The sequence below is a fragment of the Chiroxiphia lanceolata genome, chromosome 7 (assembly GCF_009829145.1).
Source record: "Chiroxiphia lanceolata isolate bChiLan1 chromosome 7, bChiLan1.pri, whole genome shotgun sequence".
In the NCBI taxonomy this organism is placed as follows: domain Eukaryota; kingdom Metazoa; phylum Chordata; class Aves; order Passeriformes; family Pipridae; genus Chiroxiphia; species Chiroxiphia lanceolata.
The window spans coordinates 19,814,816-19,835,286 of NC_045643.1; the positions used below are offsets into that span (position 1 = coordinate 19,814,816).

General features: G+C 37.5%; 1 protein-coding gene across 2 annotated transcripts in view; it reads left to right on the forward strand.

Moving 5' to 3' along the window:
* LRP2 (LDL receptor related protein 2) overlaps positions 1-20,471 on the forward strand; it is a 114,851-nt gene that overhangs the window by 71,937 nt on the left and 22,443 nt on the right. For both annotated transcript variants that reach the window (XM_032692907.1, XM_032692908.1), the window contains exons 41-59: positions 458-616; positions 1,522-1,811; positions 2,807-3,010; positions 3,389-3,631; positions 4,737-4,862; positions 6,497-6,616; positions 7,450-7,581; positions 8,482-8,683; positions 9,140-9,435; positions 9,942-10,458; positions 12,219-12,371; positions 12,826-12,996; positions 14,221-14,444; positions 14,853-15,030; positions 15,870-16,066; positions 17,681-17,926; positions 18,683-18,811; positions 19,507-19,626; positions 20,191-20,307. In XM_032692907.1, the coding sequence (XP_032548798.1) occupies positions 458-616; positions 1,522-1,811; positions 2,807-3,010; positions 3,389-3,631; positions 4,737-4,862; positions 6,497-6,616; positions 7,450-7,581; positions 8,482-8,683; positions 9,140-9,435; positions 9,942-10,458; positions 12,219-12,371; positions 12,826-12,996; positions 14,221-14,444; positions 14,853-15,030; positions 15,870-16,066; positions 17,681-17,926; positions 18,683-18,811; positions 19,507-19,626; positions 20,191-20,307 (3,824 nt within the window). The remainder of the gene's footprint in view (positions 1-457; positions 617-1,521; positions 1,812-2,806; positions 3,011-3,388; positions 3,632-4,736; positions 4,863-6,496; positions 6,617-7,449; positions 7,582-8,481; positions 8,684-9,139; positions 9,436-9,941; positions 10,459-12,218; positions 12,372-12,825; positions 12,997-14,220; positions 14,445-14,852; positions 15,031-15,869; positions 16,067-17,680; positions 17,927-18,682; positions 18,812-19,506; positions 19,627-20,190; positions 20,308-20,471) is intronic.

Below are 20,471 nucleotides of genomic sequence, written 5' to 3' on the forward strand. Positions count from 1 at the left end.
AAACTACAATTTAGACTTTGACAAAGACTACCAGACACTTCCTGTAACCCTAACCCTGAGCCTTTTATTGTTGTATTCCCTGAATGCTTCAGAAGAATTCTTGTTTCAATATCAAAACATTTCCTGAGAGGCTGGGGGCATTACTGTATTATACTGTACTTCTAATTTTGTTACTAATTATGATGTCTTTAAAATTAAGAAAGATAAGAAAGGGATTAATTGACATCACTGGATTCACATAAGAGCTTGAAAAATTTTCTGAGGTTTACTTCAGTGGACCCTGGTGATCCCTGCTAGAAGAATCCCTTGTCAGTGTGGCCTAAAAGAGAGGAAGAAGTTCTTTTCCAGTTGTTTTGCACTTCACACTTCAGTGAGGGACACCACAGTGGAAATATCCTGGAGCAGATAAGAGCTTTGTGAGTTTTATTTGCTGAAAATATAATCATGTTATTGACAGGTATATGTACTGGACTGACTGGAGTTCAAATGCAAAGATAGAGCGAGCTACACTTGGAGGAAACTTCAGAACACCTATTGTAAGCACCGGTTTGGTATGGCCAAATGGGCTTACCCTGGACTATGAAGAACAGCAGCTATACTGGGCTGATGCAAATCTGTATGTATTAATAACACACTTGTTGGTTTACATGTGGTTAATTTTTTAATAGCTCTATTATTTATTTTTCCTCATTTCTAAATTGTTTTTTGGCATTTCAATTGAATTTGGTACTTGACAGTATAGAATGTTAAGAGCTAGTTAATAGCAATGCTATGTTAGGTTTTGATATTGATGTGAAACTACTGTGCAGTAAAAAGTTTTGTTATGCCATAGTGTAGATTTATAGTCCTCTGCTTTATGCATTTGTACCTGCTGGCAGTTTGTTTATCATACATGCAATTCAGGACTTTTATAGCTATCTTCTCTAGCAAATACAGTACCAGTACACATTTTACATTATTCATGGTTAATGCCTGTCACCTGTGGAATTTGGCCTGATGTTCTTGCTGTTGCCTACCAGACAGACCTCTGCCCTTGAATTTATGCCATCAGAATTTCTTGCGTCATCAGGGGAGTTTTAAAAAATTATTTAATTTTCTATCCATTAAATTCACTTGTAGTCTCAGAGAGATCACTGCAGCAGTCATACCTTTCCTCTCCGGCTCCTTCAGCATAGCAATTCTTTTTCAGACTTCTCTTTTGCTGTGTCAGAAGAGTGTGGTCTGTAATGGAGTAACTTCTATGACCTCTGCCCTTCTGGGAAGAAGGTGTTATTTGGATTCATCTATGTGCAGGAGGGCCAAGCACTTGTAATGGGATATCTGTTTTAAGGGGAATGCAGGATCTCAAATGAAACCATATGCTTTTCTGTTCAAACTCCAGTTAATGGAGGTGGGAAAGCATAACAGCACCCTAAATATTGGTGAGCCTTACTGAATTGCTGGGCTAATTAGAGCATGGCTTTATACATAAGTTAAAAGACTTTTTTCTTTTAAGATGTAATAATTTCTTTGTTATTGTAGGCAGAAGATTGAGAGGTGCACTCTCACTGGTACAAATCGTGAGGTTATTGTTAGCACTGCTCTGCATCCATTTGCAATGACACTGTTTGATCAGCACATATATTGGACAGACTGGAACACACGAAGCATTTATCGAGCTAATAAGTACGATGGTTCAGATCAGATTGTAATGATCATGAATCTTCCACAAAGACCGATGGATATTCATGTCTGGGCAAAAAGTAAGCAGCAGCAGTGTACCAACCCTTGCAACCAGTTCAATGGTGGCTGCAGTCATATCTGTGCACCAGGTAAGCTGTTATGCTTGTTGACTGTAAGCTATTGCTATTCCCTGTATAGAGTTTATACTATAGCAGTTTTAATCACATGGGGACAGCTGAAATAATTCTTAGTGTTCCAAATTTTTAATATTTATTTTATTTATAAATGCAGTCAAAATGATTGCCATTTAAGATAATGGTATTTTACCAACACACCTAAGGGTTGTGTCTGAGAATCCTCACACACAAAAATTATGAGCTTCTCTAATTCAAACCAAAGCATTCTTTTCTGGGGTTTAAACTTTTCTTTCTTCTTGGTTGAGACATGAAGTGAGTGCTGTAGGATATGCTTACCTTAGGAATATATACTCATACACTGTATACTGATCAGATGCTTCTTACAACATGTTTAAAAAATCTTTATGGTCACTATTTCTTTATTACATATGTGTTATAGAGCTGTTTCATATGTTGTCAATTTTTGGGAGTTATGATCCTTGACTTTGAAAAACTCATTCAGGGCCTGTTTTCATCTGTAGCATCTTAAATGCCTTTACAAATCTGTCTTGCCTGAAAACAACTCAAACTTCTCATTGGTTTTGAGAAGCACAGTTTGTCTAGTGCAAGGAGTTTTGAACAGCTGTTTTGATTTTTGAGGAAAAAAGTCTCAGTGGGTATAGCTGTGATAATTGAAAGCATCACATGCCATCTTGCTGCCACCAAGAAACTATATGGACAACAAGCAAGTACTAAGACACTCCAAATTCCAATTTTAGTTCCTCTGAGGAACTCTGAAATAACTTTTGTGGGATTTAATGAGTTTGCATATGCTTGACTAAGATAAAAGTCTGGCTAAGTCACCACAGTACTATCTAAGCAAAGAGGTCATACAGGAATTGTGAAAATTTCTTTGCCTTTTCCAGTGTTACAGCTATGAATGCTTTAATAGAATCCTATGTAAAGAATCAATGTTAAATTTGTTTCAATTTTTTTGTCCTTTTTTAAACTGTCAAACATAAATTTAGGTCCAGCTGGTGCAGAATGTCAGTGCCCCTCTGAAGGTCGCTGGTATTTAGCAAATAACAACAAGCACTGTGTTGTGGATAATGGTACCAGGTGTGATCCTGGCTTCTTCACATGCCTCAATGGACAGTGTATCTCGGAGCGATGGAAATGTGACAATGACTATGACTGTGTTGATGGCAGTGATGAGTTGGAAAGCGTGTGTGGTAAGCATTTAAAATAACTGCATTAGAAAGTGGTTGTATAGTCTGTCTTGCCTGTTCTGTATTCTATGTCAGTGTTGTGGCTTTATGATCATGGATCTTATGGCTGTAGTTTGGAAACAATCTCTTACTTGCTCCTGGGTTTGAGGTCCGAATAACTAGTGATTTGCTTTAGAATCAAAAAGCACTGTAGTATGGAATTTTTATCATGTATAGCCAATTTCTACTTTTTTAATTCAAATATGTATTTTACTTTTCATGCAGTCCGTTTTGCAGCTGTGTTTGCCCTGGCAGGTAAAAATATTGTGATTTTACTTGTTACTTTGTCAGAGTTTAGATTATGTTTTTATCCACATTTTTTTTTATTGTAATTTTTTGCAGCTTTCCATACTTGTCAGCCAACAGCATTTACCTGTGGCAATGGGCGATGTGTACCCTACCACTACCGCTGCGATCACTACAATGACTGTGGAGATAACAGCGACGAGCTCGGCTGCTTGTTCCGAACCTGTGACTCCCACACAGAGTTCACTTGCAATAATGGAAGGTGCATAGCCCTTCAGTATGTCTGCAATGGAGTAAACAACTGTTACGATAATGGCACATCAGATGAGAGAAATTGCCGTAAGTTTAGCCCTATTACCTAGTGCCTGTTTGAGTCTGACTCTAAACGAAGGAAGAGGGAGATGTGGCTTTGTGTGAAGAATTGTGACAAAATCAGCAAATAGGACAAAAGATTGCTTTATTTGCATTACAGATGCTGCTTTGTGTTATTTGAAGCAAATAGAAGTGTTAAAAGATATTCTGGAATACATAGTATTTTACATATATATAAAATATTATTACATAATAAATGTTGCTTTAGGGAGTCTGCCTTAATGCAACAAATGCTCATGCAGTGCTTAATGTTAACTTTTGTGAGTGATCAATCCGCCATGGATTTCACAAGTATTTTTTCAGATAAATTAAATGCAGGGTTTATATTTTAGCAGGATTAGCCTGGAATTTGACAACGGGCTTTGTGTCATGCTATATTAATTATACTAGATTTAATCATCGGGAGTGTATATTGTGACTCCATAATGGCACAGTTTAAAACTATATGCCTTATGGGTCTCAAAAAGTTATCAGTCGTGTTTGCTTTCCTTAAGATGTAAACTGTGATTAGCTCAATATTGACTGCTATTGCAGTTCCTCAAAATAATCATATCTATACACTAAGATTAAAATCTTTAGTGGAAAATTTATATTTGGAGTTGAAGAAATTGATGAAAATGTATTTAGAGAATTTTTTTTCTCCATTTTGTGTGCGAACTGATTTTGTTTAAACATATTATTTGTGCAATTTTATTTTTGATCTCAGAGAAATTTGAATATTTGAAGTTCCTGGTCTATTAGTCATTTGTAGTTGGTCTGATGATTCACACCATACCAACTGGTTGCAAATGCAGGCATTACAGTGTGAATACATGTCAATTTTCATTCCCTCACCTTCAAGTATTAGCATGTAGTACTGGCATTTTTTGATCATGTTTTTGTCAGGACTTCTGCGATAAAAGCAATGATCTAACTGTTCCCATATAGCATGAGCAGTAGGAGTGATGCACTTTAGAAACTGAGTGATGTGGGACTCTTTAACAATGTTAAGTATCTCTGAATGAGATGCAGCGGAACAGTTATTTAAAAAAGCTCTAAAGAACTTCTGCTTTTTTTTCTTCCCTCCTTAAAGCGGAACGTACTTGCCAGTCTGGTTTTACAAAGTGCCAAAGCACAAATATTTGCATTCCTCGTACGTATTTGTGTGATGGTGATAATGACTGTGGAGATATGAGTGATGAGAGCCCTACTCACTGTGGTAAGTTAACAGGGCCTTCCTTACTTAAGTCATTTATTCTGCTGCTCTTTCCTCTTGACGTAACTCACACTGTTCTCAAAATATCTGTTTTTGTAATACTGAAGTTAATGCATTGCACTATTATCTCTCAATTATCTAAATCATGATTTTATCTAATAAAAAAGGTGATAAATTTTTGCAGCATTTTCATAAAGCGTTTGAGAGGTTGTTCCTTTTGCTTATTCTGATCTGTATTCTTTATGGTTTTACATGGTGTTTCGACACTTAAGTATTATAGTGAGCTGTCTTTTCTAGAACTTTAGCATTAAAATATTTTTTCTTCTAAACAAATGAAATGGATACAGTCTCAAATGTAGTTTCTTTTAGCCCTTTCATGTGGTTATGTATGCTTTAGCATATGATTTGTTGTTCATCGTAGCTTCCAGTTAGTGTATAGAAATATCTGGTTTTCCATCCACCTTAATTACAAACCAGCTCAACTTCTAAGACATTTATATTAGGTAGTAGTTAGGTAGTACTTTTTCCATATGAAATGTTTTGGATCAATTTATAACACATAATGGATATTTTCAGATAACGATTTGGTTTTAGTATTACATGAATAGATTATTTTTGCTTTTGCTCATTTTCCTAAAGTTACATGCCTTGAACTAACTATGCCACAATTTTTCTAAAATATCAGTTCAATTTCTGTAGCCAGAACATGGCCACTTTTATCTATGGGCCCCAACGTGTCAAAGATAGGTGGCAATAGTGAGCTTGTGCTGGTCATAAAAGATGTGCTTTGTCCCTTCTACTGTTAATGTCCCTGGGGAATTACTTAAATTGAGAAGTGGTGAAGGGCAAGAAGGAGGGAGAGAAAGAGAATGAGAGGCAAAGAAACCCCAAGGCATTAATGAGCAACAGTTAATTATCTTTGATTTTCATCATCAAAGGCACATGGAAGAGCAAGTTAAAAGGCCAGACTGTTCTTTTGGTATTCTGAAACTGTCAGAGGGTACAGGAAAGTATCAGTAACTACTGAAGAAATTATCAAACCCATTATATATGCCAGGATTGAGGGGCTCAGCCAAAGTGCAGAAAGAATATTTGTAGCATGCTTAGCTGGAACTACTCAGTGTTATGGTTTGTTCTTCACTGCCATTAAGAAAAGATTCCTACCAGCAGGTGAAGAAAAATTGGTGGGAGAAAAATAAAAAAAATTATGTACCATGAGATATTACTTCTTTAGTGTACATTTTGATTTACTGTAAGGTGCTGAGTCTGCTGCGCCTGGTTTGAACACTGGAAAAATAAGTATATTGGTCATTTTCCTGTGCACAAATCTCAAGTATAAATATAGAACATATTGCTGCATGCAATCCTATTTCCAAGGCAAATTCTGTCTACTTATTAGCTGAATGTATATCCAAGGAGAGAATTAAACCCATTTTTTTGCATACAAATATCAAGCTACTTTGTACTATGAACTCTTTACAGACAGGCTGAGAAAAGACATCCTTCCTAGCATAATTTTTTCTCTTTCTTTTTTGGGGACTGTAGTATTTTTTGCATAAAATGGACTCCAAAGCAACTTAAAACAAGTTGGAAAGGTAACAGAAAAAAAGAAATAATACATAGGTTTTTTCTTCCAGTCTCACTGACTTGCACAAATAATGAGTTTCGCTGTACATCGGGACGTTGTATTCCTGCTCATTGGTACTGTGATCAAGGAATAGACTGTGCTGATGGCTCTGATGAACCTGCCTCTTGTGGTAAGTCTGCACTCAGAGGGTACAACTTGAGGGGTTATAGCAAATCAGTAGTTTCTCTTGTAGGCAGTAGCTTGAATCCAGACTGTGTAGAAAATAAGTATCTTCTGGGCTTTATTCACTGACTAAATAATCTGAGTCACTGAATATTTTGATCCTTAAAGCTGTGTACAGAATATGAAGGCTTTTAATTGCAACAGTTGATTGCTTGTAGTGTGATTACTCTTATTATGTAACCTCCTGTCTCTGTAAGACTGTGAATCAAGTGGCAAAAAGAAGCAAGTACTTTGATATTGTTTTGGATGTAAAAACAGATGTCATGCTGTACAGAAAGTGTGCATGCAGTATTGCATTTGGGGAAAAAAAGAATGTGGGAAGCAGAGGTGAATAGTGTTGACACAATATATGAATATCTTAGTATTACAGTAAAAGAATCCTGTATGTACAATAGAAACTGATAGGAATAAGCAGAGGAGTGGGGTAGGAGGTGAAAAAAAAGGATACTAATCTCCAGGGAAGAAAAGAAAGGGCTGACTGAAGTCACTGAGAATTGATATTATAAGATAATTATTATTCTTGTTGTAAAAGTAAGCATAAGAGAAGGTAGAATAGATTATTCTATGTTTTAAGCAGGGTTGGTAGCTCACTTTGCACATTGCTGGAGTTGCACCTTTAGCTTAAGAAAAGGTCTTCAGATTGTACCTTAACTGTTTTATGCCTAAGCTTCTCCCTTACATTTCACTCTCATAAGCTTCTCTCTAAAATACACTCCTCAGTAGATTTTCCTGGCAGTTCAGGTTGGTTTAACAAAGAAAGTGATTGTGTTCATTTTTAAGTGCCCCAATTGCGGACTTGTTCAAGTGACCAGTTCAGATGTGATGATGGCAGATGTATCCCAGCAACTTGGATCTGTGATGGTGATAATGACTGTGGGGATATGAGTGATGAGGATCAAAGACATAATTGTGGTAGGTGGTTAATGCAAATAGACACTGCACTTTATTTGTCCTGTGGGCGTTTTTTAGAAAACAGCCAACCCCCAAACTCTCACCCACTACCAGTTTTTCTGCCCACAAAGGTGCACATTAAGCATGAGATACAATCTTTCTGTACCTTCATTTTCATTATATCAAATTGAAATTGAATATTTTACAGGTAAAAAACCCCCCCAAAAACATTGTTATAATTTTGTGATTACTCTTCTTTGAATTGATGTGTTCAAATGGAGATACAACTAACCTGCATTGTGTGTATGATCAGGGCAACAATAGCAGCTTCAGTGGAGATAGTCCCTGATGGTCATGTACTGCATCTTGTGCATATTAATAGCCACGTGGTTTTGGCATAATATCTTTAAAATCTAGTTAGCAAAATAAATATGTCTGTTTAGAGGGTGAACAAAGGGAAGGAGGTTCACCAAGCCTGGTCCTGCTTCTTGATACTTTTGACAGCAGCTGGATACACTTTCAGTCCTTGTCCTTATTAACTGCAATGATGCTCACTCTGTTTGCTCCCTAAAGAACAGAATACCTTGAAGAAAACAGGGAATAAAGACCCTAGGCGTAATACCTGTTCAGCTCCCAGAAAATGTGGCCAGATACATGAAAATCTGATACTGAGAAGCTGATAAGATCCAGATTTCTGCACATGTCAGCATTCCCTAAGGAATGCTTTGGCTCCCAGTCAGCTTCCATGAAGAGTAATGCAGTTTTGTGCATGAGAAGGTGCAGTGATATCTATCTGTGCATGTGCAGTAGAGCATGGCTGTGTTATGGATTATGGGTGGATATCTAGGCCGTTTGTGTGTGGGGGGGAGGGTGTTACACACACAGAGTATAACTTGGTTAGTGGACATGCTTTTCCTTCAGCAAACCGCAACTGCACAGCAGCAGAGTTCACATGTGCCAACAATCGGCCCCCACTCAGGAGGTGCATCCCTCGGGCTTGGGTCTGTGATGGTGATGCTGACTGCAGTGATGCTTTTGATGAACACCAGAACTGCACACGAAGATCTTGCACAGAAAATGAGTTCACCTGTGGTAATGGCTTGTGCATCCGTAATACATACAGGTTTGTAACTACCTGGGCAGCTGTATAAATTCTCAAAATTGGCTTCGTGTGAAGCAGCTAATTCAACCTTTTTTTTTCACATCATTTAGTTCTAAGTACATCTGCATGTTGTAGTGAAACTGTTTATCTGCTCTTCATTCATGCATTAGCTTTGACTTGAAAATGCTCCAGAATTTTCTATGTTAATATCCCCAGTGCTCACCATTAGCATTTAATACTTTTTCCTGTGGCTAGTAACATATCCTGGGGTGACTCTGTCCAGCCTGTAATGCATACAGGGAATACGAGCAGGACTCACAGGATCAGACTATATAATATGACCCCGGTTTCTGAAAGTCTCTTCTATTGGAACGAAAATATAGACCTTCTTTGGAAACTGGGACAGTGTATCCACCCATCTGCCCTAGCGGCAGTGATTCCTTCTTATATTTGAAAAAAGTGTTCATTCTTCTTCAGATGTGATAGGCGGAATGACTGTGGTGACAGCAGTGATGAAAGGGGATGCATCTATGAACCATGTCAACAGCACCAGTTCACTTGTCAGAATGGGCGCTGCATTTCCAAAGCCTACCTCTGTGATGGGGATAATGACTGTGGTGATGAATCTGATGAGCTGGAACATCTCTGTAATACACCAGAAGCGACCTGCTCTCCCCACCATTTTAAATGTGACAATGGAAACTGCATTGAAATGGTTAAAGTCTGCAATCGGTTGGATGATTGCTTAGATAACAGTGATGAAAAAGGATGTGGTATGTATAGATTTATTTGTACTGTCTAATTTAATATACATAAGCAGCTTTAAAAAAATGAACTCGTAAGGCAATTCCTTCATTACAATTGTGTCTATCCCATGGCTGTCTCTCAGAAATGAAAATTATAAGAAATGTATATATTTAATTTTGGTTTTGTTGTATTTAAGTCATACTTCTTATGTGCTGTTTTAACAGACTGTGACAACGAGCTAATTATATGAACTAAATATAGTTCATTCGTTGTTATGTATGACCCTTACTTTTCCAAAATATGCCATTCAGAAGTCCATGCTTGGCACTCAGGGTGTTTTGTGGCAGATCTCAAACATGCTAGAATAATTTCGTATTTGATTAACTTGTTTTCCTTTTTCCTTTATTACAGCAACCCACATTCACATTCAGCATTTCAGGGGGTAGCAGGGAGAGAGAGATAGAGCACACTGGAAAGTGACTGCCCTAGTACTGCATCCAGTTCCTTGAATAGAACTCCTTTCCTTCCCCAGGTATAAATGAATGCAGTGACCCTTCAATCAGTGGATGTGATCATGACTGTACAGACACACAGACAAGTTTCTACTGTTCTTGCCATCCTGGATACAAACTTATGTCTGATAAACGGACTTGTGATGATATTGATGAGTGCAATGAAACTCCATCAGTATGTAGCCAGATTTGTGAGAACACAGCTGGCTCCTACATCTGTAAGTGTGCCCCAGGCTATATCCGGGAGCCTGATGGAAAAAGTTGCCGGCAAAATAGTAATATCTCCCCATACCTTATTTTTAGCAACCGTTACTATCTGAGAAATCTCACAGCAGATGGCCAGTCTTACTCTCTCATTTTGCAAGGACTGAGAAATGTGGTGGCACTGGACTTTGACAGGGTGGAAAAGAGGTTATACTGGATTGATGTGGGGAGGAATGTCATTGAACGAATGTTCCTAAATGGAACAAATAAGGAGGCAGTGATAAGTGATGATGTGCCCAACGGGGAAGGTATCGCTGTTGACTGGGTTGGCAGGTAAGAAAATATGTTTTCTATCTTTCTGGGCTCCTAAGGAAATGATGTGTGAAGGACTTTATCTTAAGGTTTTTCTCCACTTCATATGAAATTTCTGATGAGTCATGAAATTGTTTTGGATTGTGAATGCAGTGCACACCACTGCACTGAAATTGTTTATCAGTGTTTAATACGTAACACTTTTCTTTCATTACTCTCATATCTACTATATTGAGGTTATATCAGACTTGCTCTCTCATCAATCAGTCCTTTGCTAGGAGTTGTTGGGGTTGGGATGCAGGCTTCTCTCTTAGCATAACCAAAATGTTATATCAGGTAACTAGATTCCAGTTAAGTAAGGAATAACAAACATTAATGAAATTTACCTCCTGTACGATTGTGAAGAGCATATTTCTTTTGCTCTTGAAAAATGTACCTTTAACTGATAAACAACATGATCCACTTCATTTGCTGACAGGAGACCAATATGAGAGTGAGGGATTTGGAAAGCACTTTGCATTATGGCAAATTTTTAATTGCCTGCTATGGGTCAAAAAGTAGTCTGATTGACTGCCACAGAAACTCTGTCCTTATATGGTACCCTCTCTGACAGTGTTCTTGGCTGTGTTTCATCAGGTCTTGCTTTCTGAGTACAGTACTATAAGCATAAAAAGTGCATCGGACTGCAGAACAATGAGAATCATTCAAAAAGTCACTTTGGAACTTCTGTGAGAGTGTTTATATAAATATGTTGATATTTTTAAACCACTTTGTCTCTAAACCTAATGATAATTAATGTTGCCAACAGCCTCAAATGCTTTATGATTCATGGATAGATGAGGAAGGAAAAGGCTAATTTTAGCTGAAGTGGTCCTACTGTTTCATTCTAATACAGCTGTTGAATTACTTCAGCTATAATTAGATATGTTTTAGTTTAGTTGGTTTTTGTTTAGGTGTTTCAGAAAGGCTGAAGGACAGTACAATGGTTGAATTTTTCTGCTTGTTTGCAATGCAGGGAGAGGATTGGAGGATGCCATGAGATGCAGGTTGGGGAAGACTACTTTGTCCTCCTCCCTGGTGGGAATGGCACTGCTTAGGGTGGTGTAGGCAGAGATTATATCTGTCAGGCTATTTCTAGAATGACCCTGTGGATGCTGGAGCTGACCAGCTCTGCAGAGAATTTCAAAGTACCCTGCTGCAGGTCTAAGTGAATTAAATGCTTTGTTTTGGTGCAGGCTTTTTAAAATCATCACTTTCGCTTGTATGATTTCTTTACTTACAGCTGTGTATATTCCTAGGCAAAGTAATAGAAGTGTTAGAAAATTCTAGGTGAAGTTTAAATTAGGGTGTCAGATTACTTAGGAATTTTCTACCTGTTTGATGAGAGCAGAGGTGGCAGCATGAAACAATGATGATTCTCTCCAGTATTTTACAGCCCTGGTCACAATCCATTGCACTGCATGTCTGTTTTCCTGCTCCTGGCCCTTGCTGGTAGGACAGAAAGGGAAGAGGGGTTTAGGAATTTATAGATAGATGGTGTATTATTACTCAACTAGGCAACTGCAAGTTTGAATTGGGCAGTAACAATCATGGTTACAGGAACAACCAGAGTGAAAGGGCAGCCTGGAACATGATGTAGAAGAGATGTCAGTGGAGTATGTGTTCCTTTACAGTGGATATATTTTTTTATTGGAGAAAAAACCCTGAAATTTAAAGATTCTATGAAGCAAAATAAAAAATATAATTAAATAATATTAAATAACTCTGAAACTTCATTTCAGAAAATTGTACTGGGTGGATGGCTACAAAGATTGTCTCTATGTCTCTGAACTTGATGGAAGATTCCGGAAAAAACTGGTGGATCGGTGTGTGGATGCCAACAACACTTTCTGCTTTCAGCACCCCAGAGGAATTGTTGTTCATCCAAAATATGGGTATGACATTTCAAGAGAGCTTTTCCTTTCTTTCGCAAATAATCCTGCACTGTTCTGAAAATCTGAAGTAAATTTTGCCTGCTTGCATTTAGATTTGCATGGCATTAGTTCTTAGTTGCAGCTTAATAGCTAGCCTGTTCATAGGTATATATGCAGGGCACTGTGGAATTTGGTTCCATATGGACTAGCAAGTTTTGATTGCAATGCTAAAGAAGGTTGATAAAAGTGTGTGTGATTTGGCAGATATTGGGTCTGATAGTTGCATTCTTTGAAGGCAATTGTGATTGCACAATTGTCTGCTGTAGCAATTCAAGTAATGAATATATTAGCTTTCTTCTTCCTTAATCTCTGCTTTAATTCTGTGACAGGAAATACTGTATTTGAGACTTGGCTTCTAATATTGATTTCAACATATTTTTACTACAATTCTGACTGTAAGTGTTCATTTGAACAGACAGGTTTACTGGACAGACTTTGCAGATCGAGCCTATATTGGACGAGCAGGCATGGATGGCAAGGAGAAGACTGTGATTATCTCTACAAAGTTAGAGTGGCCCAATGGACTTACCATAGACTACACCAATGACAAGCTCTACTGGGCAGATGCTCATCTAGATTATATTGAGTATGTACACAGAAAAGGTTAAAACAACTGAATAATTGCTCATGTCAGATTTTGGTGGGAGCATTTATTGGTGCTGTAAGCATCATATATATCTGGAGTAGTAGGTGATATGTATCATCAGAAGACACAGTAGCCTAGTTGCTATATTCACATCCTAGATTCCACTGGAAGTGGTCCGAAAAGTATAGCGAAAAGGTTTACACTCTGTACTCAAATATGCAACTTCTCTGTATGTAGTATACAGGCTGAACCAAAGCAAAATTGAGTATAAAATACCTGGTTTTTTATTCTCTTATTTCTGCCTATAGATAAGAGATGAACTGTAACTACACTAGTTGTGTGCTAATAAAATAGTATACAAACTATTAGAAGATGTCTGAATGTCCCGAGGTACGACACGGAATTTCCTGTTAGCACATGGGATTTTTTTGCTAATCAAGAAAAATCTATTAGTTGCTTCTAGTATTAGAGAATTAAATATCAGTAAAAATGAGTAATAGTATTCTGACTGTTTCAATGTCATGACATTGAAATACTTTGAAAACAATAATTTGTATTTATGTTAGTGTTTATATTTGTATTCATATTTCCATGTACATTTACATTTATATTTACTTCTATTCTTCTCTACATTAATTCTTCTGGCAGCCTTTTCTATGATGAAGTGTTAAAATGTCTTTTAATACATATTAATTATGTGTATGTTTCTCTCTTTTTCTCTCTTATATTTGATAATTTCCCCGTTTAGCAAGGTGATAGTAAAAATGTAAAATCTTATCAAAGACAGCTTATCAGAGGAGGCTCTAAATAAGAAAGATATATAAAATTTAGGAATATAGGAAGCCTATTATTGTCTTAAGTGCTCCATTATTAACAATCTGAATTATCCAGGCAAGCTAGTCTCGTGTGACAAAAATAATTTGCTATAAGGCAGTAAATGTGCAAAATTTCATTGGACTAGCCAGTGCGCTTCTGTGGGAATTATACATTTCAGTGGATGTTGCTCTATTCCATTTATTTGCCTAAAATAGCCTGTTTTACTTTCCTCCATGTATTAAAATGAATTTACTGAGGACGGTAATTTACTGAATTTACTGAGTAGCTGCAATTCTACATTGCATGATTCTGGTCACCAATGGTGAAGTACCATAAGCATACATAATAAAGATGGGAAGATGTTTTAGCATTTATCTGAATGTTTTGCACATATTTTTCTTTGTGGAGGTACTCTGACCTGGATGGACATCATCGTCACACAGTATATGATGGGACTTTACCTCATCCATTTGCAATAACAATTTTTGAAGACACAATATATTGGACTGACTGGAACACAAGGACAGTTGAAAAGGGAAATAAATATGACGGATCAGACAGGACTGTTCTTGTGAACACCACGCACAGGCCATTTGACATCCATGTTTACCATCCATACAGACAGCCATTTGGTGAGAAAACAGAATGAGATTTACATTTAGAGGGTCAGCTGTATTCAGAGACTAGTTGTAATGGGTCCTGAGCGCACCCAGCTTTTGCCTTTGCTGAGGGGAATAAAATGCACAGAGTAAATGTAGGCATCTACTTTACATTTATAAACTGCCCTTTCTTTGAAAAGCAATGACTGGAAGTGCATAATTGTTAAATTATTTTCTAAAATATCATGGCTTAATAGCATACATTTCCTGCATATGATATCACATGTATTTCTCTCAGTAAGTGCCTACTTATCTAGGTTTTGCTTTTCAATTTCTCACATTTAAGGTTTCAAAACAGTGTTGGAGGAATCTATTGTAGATTGAGACCTTTGTGTTCTGGAAGTTACAAATTATGGTAATATTTTTCTTCTTTTTTACCAGTTAATAATCCTTGTGGCACCAATAATGGTGGCTGTTCCCATCTTTGTCTAATAAAAGCTGGTGGTCAGGGTTATTCCTGTGAGTGTCCCGATAACTTCATGATAATACAGTTCGGTAATACAGCCTACTGCCTTCCTATGTGCTCCAGCACCCAGTTTCTCTGTGCAGACACTGAGAGGTAAGTCCACAGCTCACTGTTGCTTTTTCAATGTCTTTTTGATGTGCTTACAAAGACAACACCAAGACAAGACAGGTTTACATTTCAGAAAAGACTTCTAGACTGGTTGCTTAAGTAATACTTTTTTACTTTTCTTCTTGTTATATGGCATTACTAATGTAGCAAGTTTTGGGTTATTAGAAACATGTACCTCCAGATACAGCTTCCTGTTGAATTAAAAAAATCTGCAATCTTGTCTTATTTTTTTATACATCTTTTGCAATGTATGTGCTTCTGCCAAATATATGCTATCTGCCTGTGGCTCAGGAAAGCCATTTAGCTGATGTGAGGGCACATTTCCAACACTTTTCTGAGACAGCAGTGGAGGGAGAGGAATGGTGATACAAGAGCTCTTGTGCTGATGTATCACTCTGACCCTGTGAGGCAGGTGTGCTTATTTGAAGCAGTGTTACAGTAATAATCCCTGGTGAAATTCTTGTACTACAGTTCAAGTGAATTATTGAAATGTTACATCATTAAAAATCCAGTTGAAGAGTGATCTAAAAGGCATGAGAGAGTATGAGCACAAATATACATAAAAATCAAATCCTTATTAATTTTTTGTGAAATTCCTCCTAGAGGCCTGCCAGTATCCTCTGTTTATCATCTGTTTCTGGTGACAGTATTGTTGCATATTTTATTAGCATTTGGCATATGAAACAGAAGAAGTTAAGTTCAAGATGTTTTGGACGTTTCAGGAAATAACACTGAGACAAGACTGTATTTTTTGCTGTAAAAGGATAGTTGTATATCTGTAAAGCCATATCCTCAACAAAGAAAACACTGTTTTCTCTTTGTAGGTGTATTCCTATCTGGTGGAAATGTGATGGACAGAGGGACTGTCGAGATGGCTCCGATGAGCCCCCAACCTGTCCGCACCGCTACTGTCCTGTCGGGCAGTTCCAGTGTAATGATGGGAACTGCACAAGTTCACATTTCTTGTGCAATACCCAGCCAGACTGCCATGATGGATCAGATGAAGATCCTGTACTTTGTGGTATGTTCCAACTAATAAATTTAAGTGTTTTGCCAGTATAAAATGTGTAAACAACATAAAAATTTCAGAATCAATATCGCTTGTTTAAAGATGAAAAAGTGAGATAAATATAGTCTTTTCTAGTCTTGCACCTGCTAGAGAAATTCACCTCAGTGCAAGCAGGATAAAGAAGAGCAAAAATGTACTATATCGAAACATAAACATTTTCTATACTTTTAAGAGAGATTTACACTGTTGTAAGTTACAATCTGAGGTATAAAATATTAGAAACAGGACTCACTTTGTTTTGTTCTAAGTAAAACCATGGTGAATAAGAGGAATTTAAGGCTTTCTAATGTCCAGGTCAATCTAACAGGTGTGCTAGTTTTCCCTGTATTTTAGCACTTAGTGTGATGGGACAAAATTACTGCACCCTCTGCATTGTACAAAATGCAGTGCAATGTGGGAAGATTTGTTTTAGAAAGCTGTATGTGATAGCAGTATTATAGAAATGTAGCATAATTATGCTTATGAAATAATGTTATTTCCTTAAAAACCTACGCTGTTCCACATACTTATGTCTAATTTAAAAAACCACATCCTTAGTTCTCTTTTTGTACATAACATGGTTCTGACAGTTGCAAGCTTATTAATATAAAGTGGAGGGGGAAGCAGTGTGGTTGTATAATTGATAGTTTGTCATTGATAGATAATTGATAGTTTAGTCATTGCCTTCCATTAGCAAAGTGTTTCTAAAAAATGACCAAATTAAATGAAATGTCAATTTTACCTGAGTTGCAAAAGCTAAGCTCTTAAGTATGCCACAGGGGAATTAAAAAAGTAGGAATGTGGCAGCTGTGTAATGCAGTGATTTTAACATAGTGGGTACAATAAAAATCATTTTAGGTCTATGTAGTTCCTTCTGCTCATTGTCTTGTGCATGGCAATAGAATCCTTTGGTCTAGAACATGTATGGAAATTATAATACACTGTTTTCTCTGGAACAGTTTGGCAGTATATGTTAAAAAAGTAGTAGTGTAGTACAGTGAGACATACAAAGTCTGGAAGTAGAGGTCAGCACTGACTCCTGTTTTCATAGACCTTCAGAGCTCCCCTAGTTTGCCAGCACTGCTGACATCAGCTTTCAGTGCTTTGCTTTTTGGGAACAGAGACTACACCTTTGTAGGCTGTGGAGCTGGTATTAGTGTGGTCTGCTGCTATGTTTTCTGACCTGTTCATTCATAGAGGAACAGGCTCATCAGGCAATGGACATCTAAGTTCATGGAATGGCCAGAGCCACAATGCTGCTTATCTCCTCTGTGAAGTGACTGAGGGCCCCTGCCTCAATCATGTTGAATGCTGGGTTTATTCCCCTCTGCTTTAGGAAAAGGTAGTATCTGTCTTGCTCCTAGAAAAATGTAGAATCTTGGTGAGCTTTTCTAAAGATGCCTGGGAAAAATGTGACATGACATTAGAAACGTCTGCCTTAACTGGGCAAGTAAATGGGATGTTTTAAATTTTTACTGATTTCTTTTTAACTTTTGTCGTAAACATGATAATGACTCAATTGGTATAACAGCAGCAGACCATTCCTATAACTTTTGGTATCCTAACAGCTGATTTGTGTTCTTCCAGCTAATCACCAGTGTGAAACTCATCAGTGGCAGTGTGCCAATAAACGATGTATCCCAGAAGCGTGGCAGTGTGACAGAGAGGATGACTGTGGTGACAACTCAGATGAAGATAGTACTCACTGTGCAAGTAGAACCTGTCCCCCGGGCCAATTTAAATGTGACAATGGCCGCTGCATCCCGCTGTCCTGGAAGTGTGATGTGGATGATGATTGTGGTGATAACTCTGATGAGCCATTCCATGAATGCAGTAAGCACACAGCTGTATGGGCCATTCACTTAGGAGTTGGACCTGATGATCCTTGTGGGTCCCTTCCAACTCAGAATAATCTGTGAACTCTGAGTGCACCAAAAGCAGAGCAAACCACATTACTTAATTTTCCTGAGACTGAAAGTTTATTGGAAAAGAATTTTCTGCAAGCTAATTGCATACATGTAGTAAAGAGTGTTGGAAAACACTCTGTATGATAGTGTTTGTGTGACAGAAATTATCACAAACTATGTGATAATTTCCTATTTACTTATTCTTGAAGAAGATAAAGCCTATTTGTGCTGGTCAGACTATCAAAAACTGGCAGCATCTCACTTTGACTGGCTTGATGCCAGGATTTTCGAATGTGCTCTAGCATGTCTCTCTGAGCCACTGGCCATCTTGAAGAACTTGTGACCAAGTTTTGCCACCTGAGGACAAGCCACCTCCTCTAACTTCCAGATTTGGGACTATTGCCATTGTTACCAGATCTCAATAGACAGGGGAAAACACTATGTGTATGCTTTGAACCTCTGATGAGTTTGTAGCATATGCAGAATACAAGCAGCATAGATTGGAGAAGATAGTAAAATCAATACATTTAATGCTTTTTTCTTTTACAATACTGAAATTAGCAGAGAGCTCTTTTTAGTTGAAAAAAATGACTATAATTCAAAACAGATTTTGAAAGGCAGAATAGCAAGGACAGTTTAATGGCTAAGTAACTCAACTAACATTGACAAATGCCTCTTTCAGTGGGACCTGCCTATCGATGTGACAATCACACACAATTCAGCTGTAGAAGCAACTACCGTTGCATACCATTGTGGGCAGTGTGCAATGGGAATGATGACTGCAGAGACAACAGTGATGAACAAGGCTGTGGTGAGTTTGGAGAAGGTCATTTCAATGTAACTTTGTACCTAAAATATTTATCCAATTTGCAAACATCTTGATTTTCTGAAAGTCTTCAGTAATAATGTAGCTGGGCATCTTTTTGTTTGGTATCACTTAATTGCTCTGCTAGTTATTTGTCTTCAGGAGAAATTCTATGTGCAGCAATGCATTGTGCAGCTCACATGTTTATGAGCTCTGAAGATCAGGATTTAATTATTTTGCCTGATACATCATCAAATGAAAAGGAAATACTGGTGCGTGAGCTGAACTATTAAAAGTATTAAAACTGCCAGTATTTTCTACATTTATGTAACTTACCTCCTGTGCTGGTGAAACCATCAGTGTGGGAAATATAACAATGCCTTTTGGATTTATATTGAAACCACTCACTTATACAGTTATACACAAAGATCACTGGATCACTGTAGCAGAATCAGAAAACACTTGAAAATGTAACACACCATGATGTCAAGATGCCCTCCTTTGACAGTACTGAGTTTCTCTTTGTGCTTCCGTCTCAACTGATGTAGTTATTTCAGCTATTTCTTAATCACTTCTCTATTACTTGGCCCAGTTTGTGGTGCAGAGATCTCTGTCTACTTCAGTTATAATCTGTGCATTCTGTCTTATCCAAAGACCGTACTAATGTGTGCTGTTTTGTTGGCAAACTGCCTACACTACAGAGGAGATGACTTGCAATCCCGTTGGAGATTTCCGTTGTGACAATCATCGATGTATCCCACTGCGCTGGAAGTGTGATGGAGAGAATGACTGTGGAGATAACTCTGATGAGCACAACTGCAGTGAGTTCTTTTTCAGCTGTAATGACATAGTCCTGTTTTTGACTTAACTATCCTTGTATTTCTGATGAGAATAAGGCAGACAGCTCTCAACTGCAACCATTCTGTTATTTTACACTGCAACCTTTTATTTGCTGATACCACACTGATATCACAAGGATGTGTCCTGGTTACATAAAAACACTGATAAATCCAGTCATCACAATAACACAAATTCCTGTTTTCCACTAAGAAGTGACATTTGAATTCCTATGTGCAAATGTGGTATTATATAGTTTCTTAAACAACGTATTTTTTTTTTCTAATATGTATTAAAAACTACTGTATAATTCTGTGATGAAACAAAGTCCACAATGAATTTCCTTTTTTCTAAGTCAAGGGGGACATAGAATGTGTAAAATGTTTAAAGAGTATAGGGGGAGAATGCTGTTTTAACATCATTTAGTTTTAAGGATTTTACCACATTGTCTGCCCACATTACATTTGTCTGGTTTAGTGAGACAAGTGTGGATGTTTAACTGTGCATCTGGGAAACTTTTCATATTTGTACATTCATTTTAAATGAAGGTCCTCGCGAATGCACAGAAAGTGAATACCGGTGTGACAATCTGCGCTGCATCCCTTCCCGGTGGATCTGTGACCACGATGATGACTGTGAAGACAATTCAGATGAACGTGACTGTGGTGTGTACTCTCTTACATATTCATACCCTTGTTTCTGGTGTGATAAATTATTCTGCCAAATAATCTTTTATGGGAAGCATCTTTAATGAAGTAATGTTCACCAGATCACTTTAGTCCTTCCACCAAAAGTAGAGGATACTACAGTTTTAATGGTCTGGACTTTT